General features: G+C 50.9%; 1 protein-coding gene across 4 annotated transcripts in view; it reads left to right on the forward strand.

Moving 5' to 3' along the window:
- HECTD4 (HECT domain E3 ubiquitin protein ligase 4) overlaps positions 1-13,318 on the forward strand; it is a 68,867-nt gene extending 55,549 nt beyond the window's left edge. For all 4 annotated transcript variants that reach the window (XM_063172955.1, XM_063172957.1, XM_063172956.1 and 1 more), the window contains exons 64-76: positions 15-166; positions 551-657; positions 1,449-1,572; positions 2,912-3,102; positions 3,980-4,126; positions 5,048-5,167; positions 5,268-5,423; positions 7,272-7,375; positions 8,104-8,325; positions 8,664-8,830; positions 9,230-9,425; positions 9,684-9,906; positions 10,719-13,318. In XM_063172955.1, the coding sequence (XP_063029025.1) occupies positions 15-166; positions 551-657; positions 1,449-1,572; positions 2,912-3,102; positions 3,980-4,126; positions 5,048-5,167; positions 5,268-5,423; positions 7,272-7,375; positions 8,104-8,325; positions 8,664-8,830; positions 9,230-9,425; positions 9,684-9,906; positions 10,719-10,855 (2,046 nt within the window). In that variant the 3' untranslated portion in view covers positions 10,856-13,318. The remainder of the gene's footprint in view (positions 1-14; positions 167-550; positions 658-1,448; positions 1,573-2,911; positions 3,103-3,979; positions 4,127-5,047; positions 5,168-5,267; positions 5,424-7,271; positions 7,376-8,103; positions 8,326-8,663; positions 8,831-9,229; positions 9,426-9,683; positions 9,907-10,718) is intronic.
- Positions 13,319-13,391: the final 73 nt, after the last annotated feature.

Genomic DNA, 13,391 nt, shown 5'->3' on the forward strand with positions numbered 1-13,391 from the left:
TTTTGTCTTGGAAGATTTTAAGGAAATATGGAGTTCCCAAGCCCAAATTCGACAAGAGCAAGTACAACAAGGCAGGCAAGGAGCAGCACCCAGTGAAGGTGGTGAGCACCAAGCGCCCGGTGACCAAACCCCCCACCAAGGAGAAGTCCATGCTCAACAGTGTCAGGTGGGTGTCCTCAGCCCTGTGGAATATTGGATTTCACTGTAAAAATCCAGGTTTTTATCCCCCATCCCTCTGTGCTCCTGTGTATGGGAACAGGGAAACACTTGGTGTTAATGTCAGAGCATCTCAGGTTTCTGGAAATTATTTGGCAAAGTGTTTCTTTTTCCAGAGATTGGGCTGGAGTTGTTGGGATCTATTTATAGAACATTGGAATTGTGTTCATCAGTGTTATAACCCAGTGCACTTGTTCCAAAACACAGATCAGGTTTGGAGTAATCCGTGGCAGGAGTGGGACTGGATGGGCTTTAGGATCCTTCCAAACAATTTTGGGGTTCTGTGAACAAATGAAAGAAAACTTTTGATCCTAACACTGACTTTGTCCCTCAGCCGAACAGCCTTAAGTGAGAAGAAACCCACTGTAAAGCCCAAATCTCCTGAGAAGAGCAAACCTGAGGAGAAGGACCCTGAGAAGTCTCCCACTAAGAAACAGGAAGGTGGGAGCTGCAGAGAATTTTTTATAGTTTTATCCTATAAAAATATTTTTATTGACATGTTTTTATGACTTCATGATTGATTTGGTTTATCTTTATTTCTAACAAATCTAACTACATTTTTTTTAATAGTGATTTAAAATGCTGCTTTTATTTGTACCTCTGTGAATCTGGGCCCATCAGTGTGAGAGCAAACAGTTCTTGCAGCAGAGTGTAGGACATGTCAGTAAACCAGGCAGAAAAAATCCTGTGGGATGTAGTTCCAAGGCTTTGGTATAGTGAGGGTTTGGGATGTTATGGATTTGAGCTAGGTGGGTTTTAATTGTGCTTCACAATTTATATTGGGAAATTCTTCAGTTACAAGTGGGAAATTTGGTAAAAAAGATGATTGAGATAGCTCAGAGCTTCTGGAGGAGACAGCACAGCCAGGGGGGACAGGGGTTATGCTCAGAACTTTAGTCTGGTGGAAGAGTGGGCAGACAGGAGTTTGGACTCCCTTCTTCCTGGCAGGAAGTGCCAGGTTAGCTGAGAAAAGGGGAATTTCAGCATCCAGCCAAGCAGGGTTAGAGGGAGGTGTTCCAGAGGAGCAGAGGGGAATTTGAACCCTTTAGGGCAGTGAGAAGGGAGTGACTGAGGTGGACCTGACCATTGTGTGATAGATGGAACTCCCCAGAAAGGGTCCATGGCGGGATGGGACAGCAGGAGGAAGCTGGCAGCAGCCACCTCCTGCTCCTGGTGGGGTGAGAACTTCATGGCAAGTCATGAACTCTTTGCTGGTCCACGTTTGGTGGCAGTTCCTGAGGAGAAGTACCTGACCCTGGATGGATTTCACCGGTTCGTGGTGGACCGCTCCAAGCAGGACATCCGGAGCGTGTGGAGAGCCATCCTGTCCTGTGGCTACGACCTGCACTTTGAGAGGTACAGCCTGCAAACCTCTCTGAGGAGGTGATACTCACTGTACTCTTTAAAACACTTGATCCCAAGTCTTCCTAATCCAAAAAGCTTTAGCACTCCCACCCATGGCTGCAGGGCCTGTAAGGAAATCAGTTATTTCCTCAAAATACATTTTAAAGGTCACTTACTGTCCAAATGCAGGAACTAATTTCTTGTGCACAGCATGGCTGACAAAATCAGATGCCACAGTGTCCTTTAGAGCTTCCAAGCTGTATAATAAATTACCTGAAGGGAGCTGTAGCTCCATGTCTGTCCCTGGTTTCCTTCCCCAGCCAGTGCACTGGGTCATTCTTTAACTGGCAGGGTTGTTACTGGGTCAGAAATGCTTTAGAAGAGGGAACTGTTAAATTTCTTCTTAATATTGTAGAGGAAGAAAGTCCCTTAAATGAATTCTCCTTATCTGCCTGTGTCAGGCCATAGGCTAATTGCCCCTTATCATCTCCAGAGGAGATAGTGCACTAAGAGAGCTTAATAGGCAATGCCTTTGTGCCTAATTATTTAATACCAGTGATGAGAAGTGGCTGATGAATCAGCTTTTGACCTCACACTGGGATTCTTGGCATGGAACAGCTCTGCTCAAGGAAAGGGGAGTGAAGAGCAGGGCACCAGCTTCTACTCCAGGTGTGTTGGGGTCTCTAGCTTGTCAGAGTGACCCCAAGAAAAGTTGGAAAGTCTCTTTTCCCAGCCTGATGCTTGAAGGAGGAGTCAGGGCTCTTCATTTCTCATTCTCAAGGTTGTTTATGGTAACTTATCTATAAAAAAATTTCTCCTGTCCAGCCGAGGTTCGCTCAGCACAACAGCCCAGGCACTCTGCCTGCCCCTGGAATGCTGTTATATCTTTATACTAAAAACTACTTACACAATATTTACAATTCCTTTCCAATACCTATCACCTATGTCAGACAGTGAGCTTCTACTCTAAACCAATCTATAAGTGCCAATATCACAGCAGAAGATGGAGGCTAAGAAGGAGAAAGGCTGGACATGCCCAGATCCCTCCATCTTGCCCCCTGAATCCCCATTCTAAAAACCCCAAAATCTACTTTTTCACCCTGTGATAAATTCACTGTCATTCTACTTAATTTGTCATGGCTTGCAGATCTTCATCTAAGCTTGGTAACTTGCTCCACAGGTCATAATCAAAACCACAGGGGCATCTTGGGCTCTGTGCCAGGGTCTCTGAGATCCCTGGCAGGGCTCTTGGCTGCTCAGGACAGCCAGAGGGATGGCACAGGTGCAGTTTTGCTCCAGGTGTGTTTGTCCAGCACCCCGTGAGCGAGCAGCCGTGCCCTGTCCCCTGCAGGTGTGCCTGCATCGACGCGCGGCACGCGCAGAAGGCGTCGCGCAAGTGGAGCCTGGAGATGGACGTGGCGCTGGTGCAGTACATCAACCGCCTGTGCCGCCACCTGGCCATCACCCCCGCCCGCCTGCACCCCCACGAGGTGTACCTGGACCCAGCTGATGCTGCAGACCCCAGGATCTCCTGTCTCCTGAGTATGTGGGTGGTTGGCACAGAGGGTTTCTTCAGGAAAAGGGTTGGGGAGCGCTCCTGGTGTTCCTTTGGAGGTTGGGTGTGAGCGTGTTCACAGGGGTCTGAGGGTGAGGGAAGAGACAAGGATCTGACTCCATGTTTCAGAAGGCTTGATTTATTATTTTATGATATATATTACATTAAAACTATACTAAAAGAATAGAAGAAAGTACTTCATCAGAAGGGTTAGCTAAGAATAGAAAAAGAAAGAATGATAACAAAAGCTTGTGGCTCGGACAGAAAGTCCACAGCTGACTGTAATTGGCCATTAATTAGAAACAACCACTTGAGGCCAATCACAGATGCACCTGTTGCATTCCACAGCAGCAGATAACCATTGATTGCATTCTGCTCCTGAGGCCTCTAAGCTTCTCAGGAGGAAAAATCCTAAGGAAAGGATTTTTCATAAAAGATGTGTGTGCCAGTGTTGGGGGCTTGGAGGGATGAGGGGAGTGCTGGGTCTGGATCTTCTCTCTCCTTGGATGTCAGGGGTGCACTGCAGCTGCTCCCTGCTCTCCAAGCAGAATTTCCAGCTCAGGCTGGAGCAGGAAGTACCTGGTGGGTCCAGCTTGCAGGGGAAAGAAGGCTGGATTTCCAGATTTTAGTCACCTAAATCCTATTCTAAGTACTTTAGGAGGAAAATTCAGTGATAATGGGAGATTCTGGACTCACACCCAGAGACTGGAGATCCCAGAAGGAGCATCAGGGATGCTGTTCCTGCATCCTCAGCACAGGAATCAGAGGGCCTGCTTTGTGTGGCTCATGGCCCAAACCTGCTGGGGTTTGCAGGAGGTGGAACAGGGATCTGTTCCTGTCCTGACTGGGAGTTTCCCTGTGCAGATGTCCCCGTGGAGAGCCTGAGGCTGCGCTTTGCCCTGCTGCAGTCCCTCAACACCACCCTGGAGACTTTCTTCCTGCCCCTGGTGGAGCTGCGCCAGAGCGAGATGTACGGGAACAGCATCGCTGCCCTGCTGCAGGAGGCAAAAGGTCAGCTGGGCACTGACCACAGGACAGGGCACTGACCATGGGCACTGACCACAGGGCACTGCTGCAAGGCACTTCTCTCTTGGTTTGCTTTTAAAGCACAGGGAGATTATCCTCATGACACCACAGCCGCAGAGGAAGTTGTTCCATCTTCTGTGTCTGTGGGTCTTTATCCCCTTGGGAGTATCCAGAAATCAAAGCTTTGTTAGTTAACAAGCAGGTCAGGTGAAGGCCTCAGGACTTCCCTGTTTGAGCATTTTCTTGATCTTGCTAATGCTACAAGTGTATCAGAGTATTTTTACAGCTTTCATTAGACATCAAAAAACCCCCAGATCTGGGACATTACATTGCCCAGATTTGTTTTATGAAGAATTAACCAGGGGTGTCAGTGTGTGAAAGGAGTTTCTTGTATTGGCCCAGCTGGAAAAAAAACACTTTTGAACCAGTGTGGGGGAGTAAGGAATGTTCAGAGATTTCTCTTCACAGAGATATGAGGTATTAAATATATTTTTGGGGCAGTGTCACAGCCCTATTTTTTTATCATTTCTTGCCTGTAGCTTTACTGTCAAAACATCTCAGACTGCTGAAAACTATTTGCCAAAATGTTCCTATTTACAGAGATTGTGGTGGAGTTGCTGAGATCTAATTATAGAACATTGGAATTGTGTTCATCTGTATTTCATCCCAGTGCACTTATTCCAAAAAATATGAGGAGCAAATAGATGGGACTTGGAGAAACCTGGACTGTGGAAGGTGTCCCTGGTGGAACTGGATGAGGGGAATCATGGAAATGATGCTGTGAAATATTGTTTTAAAAAATTTTAGATTAGCCATGTCTCAGAAGGAGAAATTTTTATTCTATCATTTTCCACTGGAGAATTTCAGGGGTAGATTAACTCTGCTGAAATGTGTTTGTTTCTTCAGGTTTAATCTTTTATGACACAAAAGTCACTGTCATGAACAGAGTGCTCAACGCCACCGTCCAAAGAACCGCTGACCACGCAGCCCCAGAAATCACCCTGGACCCCCTGGAGATCGTTGGAGGTACAGCAAGCACCGATCCTTCCCAGCAGCTCCGAGCTGCTTTCCCCCAGCTCAGCCGCTCTGTGAGGCTGGGGGTTCACTTTCCCTTTGTGTTGCACAGGGGAGATCCGTTCCTCAGAGAACTCCTACTTCTGCCAGGCCGCGCGGCAGCTGGGCTGCGTCCCCTCGTCCCAGCTCTGCGTCAAACTGGCCAGCGGGGGAGACCCCACCTACGCCTTCAACATCCGCTTCACCGGCGAGGAGGTGCACGGCACCAGTGAGTGCAAGGATGGGGACAGAGGGGACAGGGACAGGGCACCAGGGCACCAGTGAGTGCAGGGATAGGGGACAGGGAGTGCAGGGGACAGGGACAGGGCACTGGGGAGTGCAGGGACGGGGGTTCCGCTTCACTGGGGAGGAGGTGCACGGCACCAGGGAGTGCAGGGATGGGGACAGGGAGTGCAGGGGACAGGGTGCCATGGCACCAGGGAGTGCAGGGCACAGGGACAGGGAGTGGGGACAGGGCACCAGGGAGTGCAGGGGACAGGGAGTACAGGGGACAGGGAGTGCAGGTCAGGGGACAGGGGATCCGCTTCACCGGTGAGGAGGTGCACGGCACCAGTGAGTGCAGGGACGGGGACAGAGGGGACAGGGAGTGCAGGGGACAGGGATAGGGCACCAGGGAGTGCAGGGATAGGGGACAGGGAGTGCAGGGGACAGGGTCAGGGGATCCGCTTCACTGGCAAGGAGGTGCACGGCAGCAGGGAGTGCAGGGACAGGGGATGGGGCACCTGGGAGTACAGGGCACCAGGGAGTGGGGACAAGGGGACAGGGCACCAAGGAGAGGGAATAGGGGAGTCATGGCACATCGGGGAATGGGACAGGGGTGCCATGGCACCAGGGAGTGGGAACAGAGCACCAAGGAGTGGGGACAGGGGCTCTATGGCACCAAGAAGTGGGAACGGGGGTGCCATGGCATCAGGGAGTAGGGACAGGGAGTCCATGGCACCAGGGAGAGGGAATAGGGGGTACATGACACCAAGGAGTGAGGGCACAGCTCCATGGCACCAGGGAGTGGGCACATGGGGATAGGGCACCAGGGAAGGGGGATGTGGGGATCCATGACACCAAGGAGTGGGGACAGGGGTGCCATGGCATCAGGGAGTAGGGACAGGGCATCAGGGAATAGGGACAAAGGGACAAGGTACCAAGTGAGTTGGGACAGAACTCCATGGCACTCCCTGGTCTGCCCAGGGAGGTGATGGAGTCACCATCCCTGGATGTGTTTAACAAAAGCCTGGATGTGGCACGAGGTGTCAGGGAACAGGTTTGACTCAGTGATCTTAAAGCTCTCTTTCAACCATGTGATTCTGGCACCAGGGACAGGGAGCAAGGGGGTCATGGCACCAGGGAGTGGGGACAGGGACAGCCCAAGTGGCATCCCCCAGGGACAGCCCAGCTCTTCAGCACAACCTGCCTCATGTGGACTTTAAGGAGCAGCATTCCCTTGTGGGTGGAAAAGAATGGGATCCCCCTGAAATGTTTGCATCTCAGTGTTTGCACCAGGAGGAGACTGGGTTTAACCATGGGATGAGGGATTTCAGCTTTGCAGAGCTGTTCCTTGGGGTGTTTATTGAGGCAGATCCCAAAGAACAAGGGGATCCCTGCTCTCCAAATCCACGTGGGCTCTGCTGGTCCTTGGTGGAGATCCATGGGGGAATGTGGAGCCAGAGAGCCCAGAACACATTTCTGACATCCCCAGCTCTGTCACCTGTCTGAGGTGTGAAGGAAGGGAGTGTACAGCCATCAGCTGAGCCAAGGCTCCATGGAATCTTCTCCCAAGGGGAATTCTTGTCTGCTGAAGGGCTGTGGTGGTACTGACAGTGTTTATCAGGAGATAAATGTTGTGGCTGTGGCTCAGCAGCTGTGCTGATCCCTGGAGCATCCCCTCCATTGTTGTAGGACAGCCTCATCCATCTCCTAATCCAGCACCAAATCCCATTTGCAGGCCAGCTGGTAGAACAAATATTCCTGCTGTTCTTAGAGTGCTGGAAAGCAAAGCAGCATTTAGGGATTCAGCAGGAACAAAGGAATGTTTTCACTGTTTTCCCTTTCTCTTTTCCAGGTGGATCTTTCCGTCACTTCCTTTGGCAAGTGTGCAAAGAGCTCCAGAGCTCCTCCCTCTCCCTGCTCCTGCTGTGCCCCAGCTCTGCTGTCAATAAGAACAAGGTGTGAGATCCCAGTGCCAAAAATGAGGGGATTTTTCTCTTTTTTGAATGCTGGGTTAGAACAGGAGTGGGACATTGGGTCAGAGGTGCAGAGAGAGGCCTCAGATCCATGAAACCAAGCAGATCCCATATCCTGGGAGAGCTGGGAGTTGGTGATCCCATGGTGCACCTCTTGTGTGCAGCAAAATGGAACAGAATTTTTATTCTGTGGCCTTACTCCAGGAATGTCACCAGAAAAGTCTGTCAGGTTGCCAGGAGAATAGGATGCTCCATCCATGCTATTTAGTGTCTTATTTGCTAGAAACAAGATAAAGCTGATAGTCCAAAGAATTCTCAGCAATTCCTTCCTGGGAATGTTCTTAGGGTAGGAAACAGTTTGATTCCCTCAGCTTAAGACCAACTGTGTAGCAAACCTGGCTCTGCAAATCCAAGCTCAGAAACATCCCACAGCTGAAAGGCTTGGATATCAAACTGATGTAACAAGTCCAGAAAATGCTGTAAGTGTTGATCAACAGCTTGGCAAGATGGGAACCAACCAAAATGGGGTTGATTGGGTCGGGAAGTGGTAAGATAAGGTGATAGCAGTGTGTAAAACACAGGGACTCCTGCTGTGCTGGAGCAGATCCTTTGGTACCCAACTGAACATTTCCTGCCTGGAGCAGGAAGGATGCCCTGGCACAGCCAGCCCCTCAGGCTGTGGGCAGCTGCTCAATGCTGTTTCCTCCACAGGGGAAGTACATCCTGACCCCCAGCCCCATCACCTACGCCGAGGAGCAGCTGTTCCATTTCTTCGGGCAGCTCCTGGGCATCGCCATCCGCGCCGACGTTCCTCTGCCCCTGGACCTCCTGCCCTCCTTCTGGAAAACCCTGGTGGGAGAGCCCCTGGATCCTGACGTGGATCTGCAGGAAGCTGATATCCTCACCTACAACTACGTCAAAAAGTTTGAAAATGTAGGTTCCTTCTTCATCTTCCCTGCTTTTCCTCAGGATTCCCCCATGGCACAAATGTGCCTGCCCTCGCTGGTGGCTGCCAGGTGGTTTTTGTGGCAGCAGGGTTGGGAGATGGGTGGATTCCTCTTGGATGCAGGATTTTACATCCTGTTGCCTTGGAGAAGTTCCCCACACTCCCAGCTGGTGGAATTCCAGCTTCTGAAATGTTTACTGGAATTGCTAAACCAGGCCAGAACCCCTAAAGCAGGATTTTGCTGTTGGAGTCCCCATTGTGGGGGACACCTGTGAGGAGGCAGTGCCATGCTGGTGACCAGGTCCTTGTCCTTGCTGTGTGACAGATCAGTGACGAGACAGAGCTGGAAGCGCTGTGTGCCGAAATCGCCTCCCAGCACCTGGCCATGGAGAGCCCCGACTGCCCCAACAAACCCTGCTGCAAATTCACCTACCTGAGCCTCACTGGGGAGGAGGTGGAGCTGTGCCCCAGGGGCAGGCACATCCCTGTGGGGTAAGGAGCAGCCTTCCAGGCAGGATGTGGCACAGAACATCTCTGGAATCGTTCTCCAAGCACAGCCTCTACAGAGGTGCTTTTGTAACAAGTTGCAATGATCTGGGAAAGCTTTGCTTTGTGAGAAGGTGGCAGAACTTGGAATCAGTGGTGCTGTTTGGCTCTGTAAGGGACAGAGGACTGGGCTGGTCCCAGCTGTGAGGGATGGGCAGGTGGGAGGGGAGGAGGAAGTGGAGGACAGCAGAATTAACTGGGAAGCATCAGAATGGCAAGTGTGCATTGCCAATTCTGGATTGTTCCAGATCAGGATGTCTCCATAAAACCCTTCCCTGTGTAACACAGGTGGGGCTCAAGGGCTCTCCCAGGAGTTCTCCCTCAGCCAGGTCTCTGCCCCTGCAGGTGGGAGAACAAGGACGTGTACGCGGCCGCCATCCGGAGCCTGCGCATGCGGGAGCTGCAGAGCCCGGAGTGCATGACAGCAGTGAGGGCAGGGCTGGGCTCCATCATCCCCCTGCAGCTCCTGACCACGCTCACCCCCCTGGAGATGGAGCTGAGGACCTGTGGCCTTCCCTACATCAACTTGGAATTCCTCAAGGTGCTTTGGCCACACTCCTGTGGGACACGGAGAGGGGGATCCTCCTATGGGAAGGTGGGAGGGGAGAATCTTCTGGTTTTGGTTCCTCAGCCAGGACATCCTTGGGGAGCTGCTTTGCCCTCAGGGAAGTTTATTAAGATTTCACTTGATTCAGGAAATAATAGGGTGGGGTTTGTGCAGAGAGAAGAGTCTGAACTGGGGAAAATTCCTGCAGGGAGAGGGGTGAGCAGCAGTGGACATGTGTCCCTGTCCCCTCAGGCACACACCATGTACCAGGTGGGACTGATGGAGACCGACCAGCACATCGAGTTCTTCTGGAGCGCCCTGGAGATGTTCACGCAGGAGGAGCTGTGCAAGTTCATCAAGTTTGCCTGTAACCAGGAGAGGATCCCCTTCACCTGCCCCTGCAAGGACGGCGGCCCCGACACCGCCCACGTCCCCCCCTACCCCATGAAAATCGCCCCCCCTGACGGCGCCGCAGGTACGGAACCGAGGGAGGGGAGGGGAGGGAAGGGAGCTGCTGCTGCTCCCAGCTCTGTGCCCCCTTCAGTGAACAGTGACAAAGGAGGGGCAGGTGGTTATGGGGGTAAATCAGGAGAGAATTGGGGTTTAAATGATGTAAAGCTAAAATTTCACCTAGAACTTGAACTACATCCCGTGGGGAGTTCCCTGCCCATGGTGGGAGAGTGGAACTAGAGCTTTAAGATCCCTTCCAACCCAGACTGTTCTGGGATTCTACCTGTAGAGATGTAGAGACACTTTGCTGTTTGTCTGAAATTAAACTATTGGGAAAGTACTGGCATGAGGCCTGATGGGAGAATCACAGAAACATGTACAATTCAAAAGCCCCACAAGAGGCAGGGATAGGATTTTGTTCACAGAGGTCTTAGGATGAGGGAAGAGATGAGGATCTGACTCCATGTTTTAGAAGGCTTGATTGATTATTTTATGATATATATTATATATTAAAACTGTACTAAAAGAATAGAAGAAAGGATTTTATCAGAAGGCTGGCTAAGAATAGAAAAACAAAGAAGAATGATAACAAAGGCTTGTGGCTCGGACAGAGAGTCTGAGCCAGCTGACTGATTGGCCATTAATTAGAAACAACAACATGGCCCAATGACCATGTTGCACCTGTTGCATTCCACAGCAGCAGATAATCAATGTTTAGATTCTGTTCCTGAGGCCTCTCAGCTCCTCAGGAGGAAAACTCCTAAGGGAAGGATTTTCCATACAAGCTGTCTGTGCCAGTGTTGGTTTGGGTGTAACCGTGGCGGTGCTGTCGCGCAGGCTCCCCGGATTCGCGGTACATCCGCGTGGAGACGTGCATGTTCATGATCAAGCTGCCCCAGTACTCCTCGCTGGACATCATGCTGGAGAAGCTGCGCTACGCCATCCACTACCGCGAGGATCCGCTCAGCGGCTGAGCGCCAGCCGGGAACGCCTGGAGGTGACTCCGTGACTCTGCCCAGTGGAAGGAACCCCTTCAGTTCCCATCCAGCGCCTCCCCTGGGATGAGCTGGGGGTTAATTTATTTCCTGAACCTTCGTTCCCATTACAGTAATTCCCGGAAGACTTCCATTTTGTATTCGTAGACTTTGTGGTGGACTGGTTCTTTTGCTGCCTTGTTTGTGGAATATTTGTAGGATAGTTTAGTAAAGACCGGTTTGTGTATAATTTAATTTTGGGGGAAAAAACCTTTCCACCTGTACATTTCTAATTTTATAATCCACAATGGTCTGCCCCGTGCAAACACCACTGGCAGGGAGGGCATTCTGAGGCCGGGAGCCCTCAGAGGGGAAGGCTCATGGATCGCTCTCCCTGAGAGGTTTTTGAGTACAAAAATGCCAGGTTTGGGTGTGGGGAGGGAATCACTGCATGGGCAGGAGCAGAGCACAGGCAGGATTTGTGGCACTTGCTTGAGGTTCGAAGCAGAACTTTGCTGCCAAACTGCTTTTCCACCTTTCCACCACTTTCCTTGAAATTTTTCTAAACTCTGACCAAGCACATGGGGGCTGCCACAGGGAACTGGGGGGTTCAGCTCAACACTTTTGGGAAAATTTCTAATAGAACAGTGAAAGGGTTGTGATTCCATTGGGTTCCTGCCCTAGATGTTCTTGAATGTCTGCTTTGCTTAGCAACAAAATAATTTATTGTAATTAAAATACGAGCAGAACAAAACAGCTTCTCTCCAAAGGGTGTAAGATACCACAGTCCATCCCAAAATCCGGGACTTTATCCCATTTCCCAACGAGCTCTCAGAACAACCAGGAGGTGCTCAAACACCTGGAACTCGTTTTTGTACTCAAATATCTTTGATCCAAGAGCAAATTACCCTAAAAACCTCTGACACCCGGCAGGAGGACGAAGCTCCTGTTCTGTGTGGAAAGCTGGGAGGCAGCTGCGGAGCAGGAACAACTCCGCGTTTCACTGGTGTTCTGTGGAATGTTCTGGATGGTTCAGAGCAGCCCCTCCACAGGTGTCTCATCCCTCAGCAGGATTTCTGGGACACTCCAGCTCTGCTGATCCCTCGGATCCTGAGTTCTGAGGAAGAGACGATCCCGGAATCCGTCGGTGCTGTCCGTGAGCCGAGTGCCGGCGCGGAGCCGCCCGGGAGGCTCCGGCTGAGGTGACCGAACCTCCAGCTCGGTGTCCCCTGGCTCCAGAACAGCTCCTGGGAATCCCAAATGTATTTATTGTACATTATTGTGAATAGTGGGAATGCTGAGTGCGTGGGGTGTGGGAGAGGCGCTGTGAGTTGGGGATGGGTGTCCTTGTTCTTCCGTGAGCGAGTGGGAATGGGAATGTGTGTGCAGCACTCGTAGGTAGTCGTCGGCATCCGGAGTCTCTCAAGCCCGTGGTTAGGAAGCTGTTACCCTCCCAATGCATATTGCCCTGTCCAGGGAACAGATCCATGTAGGAAGAATATTTACTCTTGAATCTCGTCCATTTCCTGGTAGAAGCGTTGATGTAGCTCAGAAACCACTCGGAGCAAGCGGGAACACCTGGAGTTTACAAAGACCAAGGGAAAAGGAAGCCGAAGGGGCGGCTCGGAGCCGGTTTGTTCCCAGACAGGAAAGGTGGGGAGCACTGGCTGGATTCCATGGCAGAGCTGTGGCCCAGGCTGGGCTCTCCCTGGGCTTTCCTGGGGTCCAAGCCCGAAATGCTGAGGGGCCGTCCCGGAGGGCTCCGTGTGCCAGCGGTTCCCAAGGCTCCAGTTCCAGCTGTGAGTGAGAAGCTGCTGCTGCTGTGTGTGTGCTCCTTGGGGAAGCACATCCGAGTGGAGCACACTGCACCCGGCCCCGGGCGTGTGCTGGAACGTTACTTGATCCGTATTTATTACAGTTAATTATTTATGATTACAAATAACGAACTTCTCGTCGCTGCCGTTTGCACCTGGGGGTGTAAATGAAGCTTCTTCTACAGGACAAATGTCGCACCAATAACCAACTTCCATCGACTTTGGTTTGTTCTGGAGAACAGGATGAGCCCCACAAGAGGAATTGTGGGAGTTTTTTGGCTTTTCTTTTTTTGTTTTTTTAATTCCATGCTCCTGGGAAGGAAGTGCTGCAGCACCTCAGCTGTGGCTCAAATGGCCTTTTAATTAAAGCTTTTCTAATCATCCTTAATTCCTCGTGCTTTAAATGAACTTGACATTGTCTGTACTAGGCTTGTTTGTCGAAGCAAAGATTGGTTTGTGATGATTATTATTATTTTTTTTAATATATATTCATTCAGAATGTAAAATTATACTAAACAATGGAAAAACTCTGGAGCTGGGTATTAGTTCTAGCTTGGTGTGTGTCCATCTCGGTTCCATACACGGCATTAACCTGTAAGTGCTCTTGGCCATCGAGTGTACACCTGCATAAAGGAGATTCTTAACATCCCTGGAGGTGTTTGTGTCCTTCTTTGGGGTGCAGGGAATGGGATCCATGCTGGAGCTGCCTGAGGCAGAGCAGG

This window comes from Melospiza melodia, chromosome 20 (assembly GCF_035770615.1).
Source record: "Melospiza melodia melodia isolate bMelMel2 chromosome 20, bMelMel2.pri, whole genome shotgun sequence".
NCBI lineage: Eukaryota > Metazoa > Chordata > Aves > Passeriformes > Passerellidae > Melospiza > Melospiza melodia.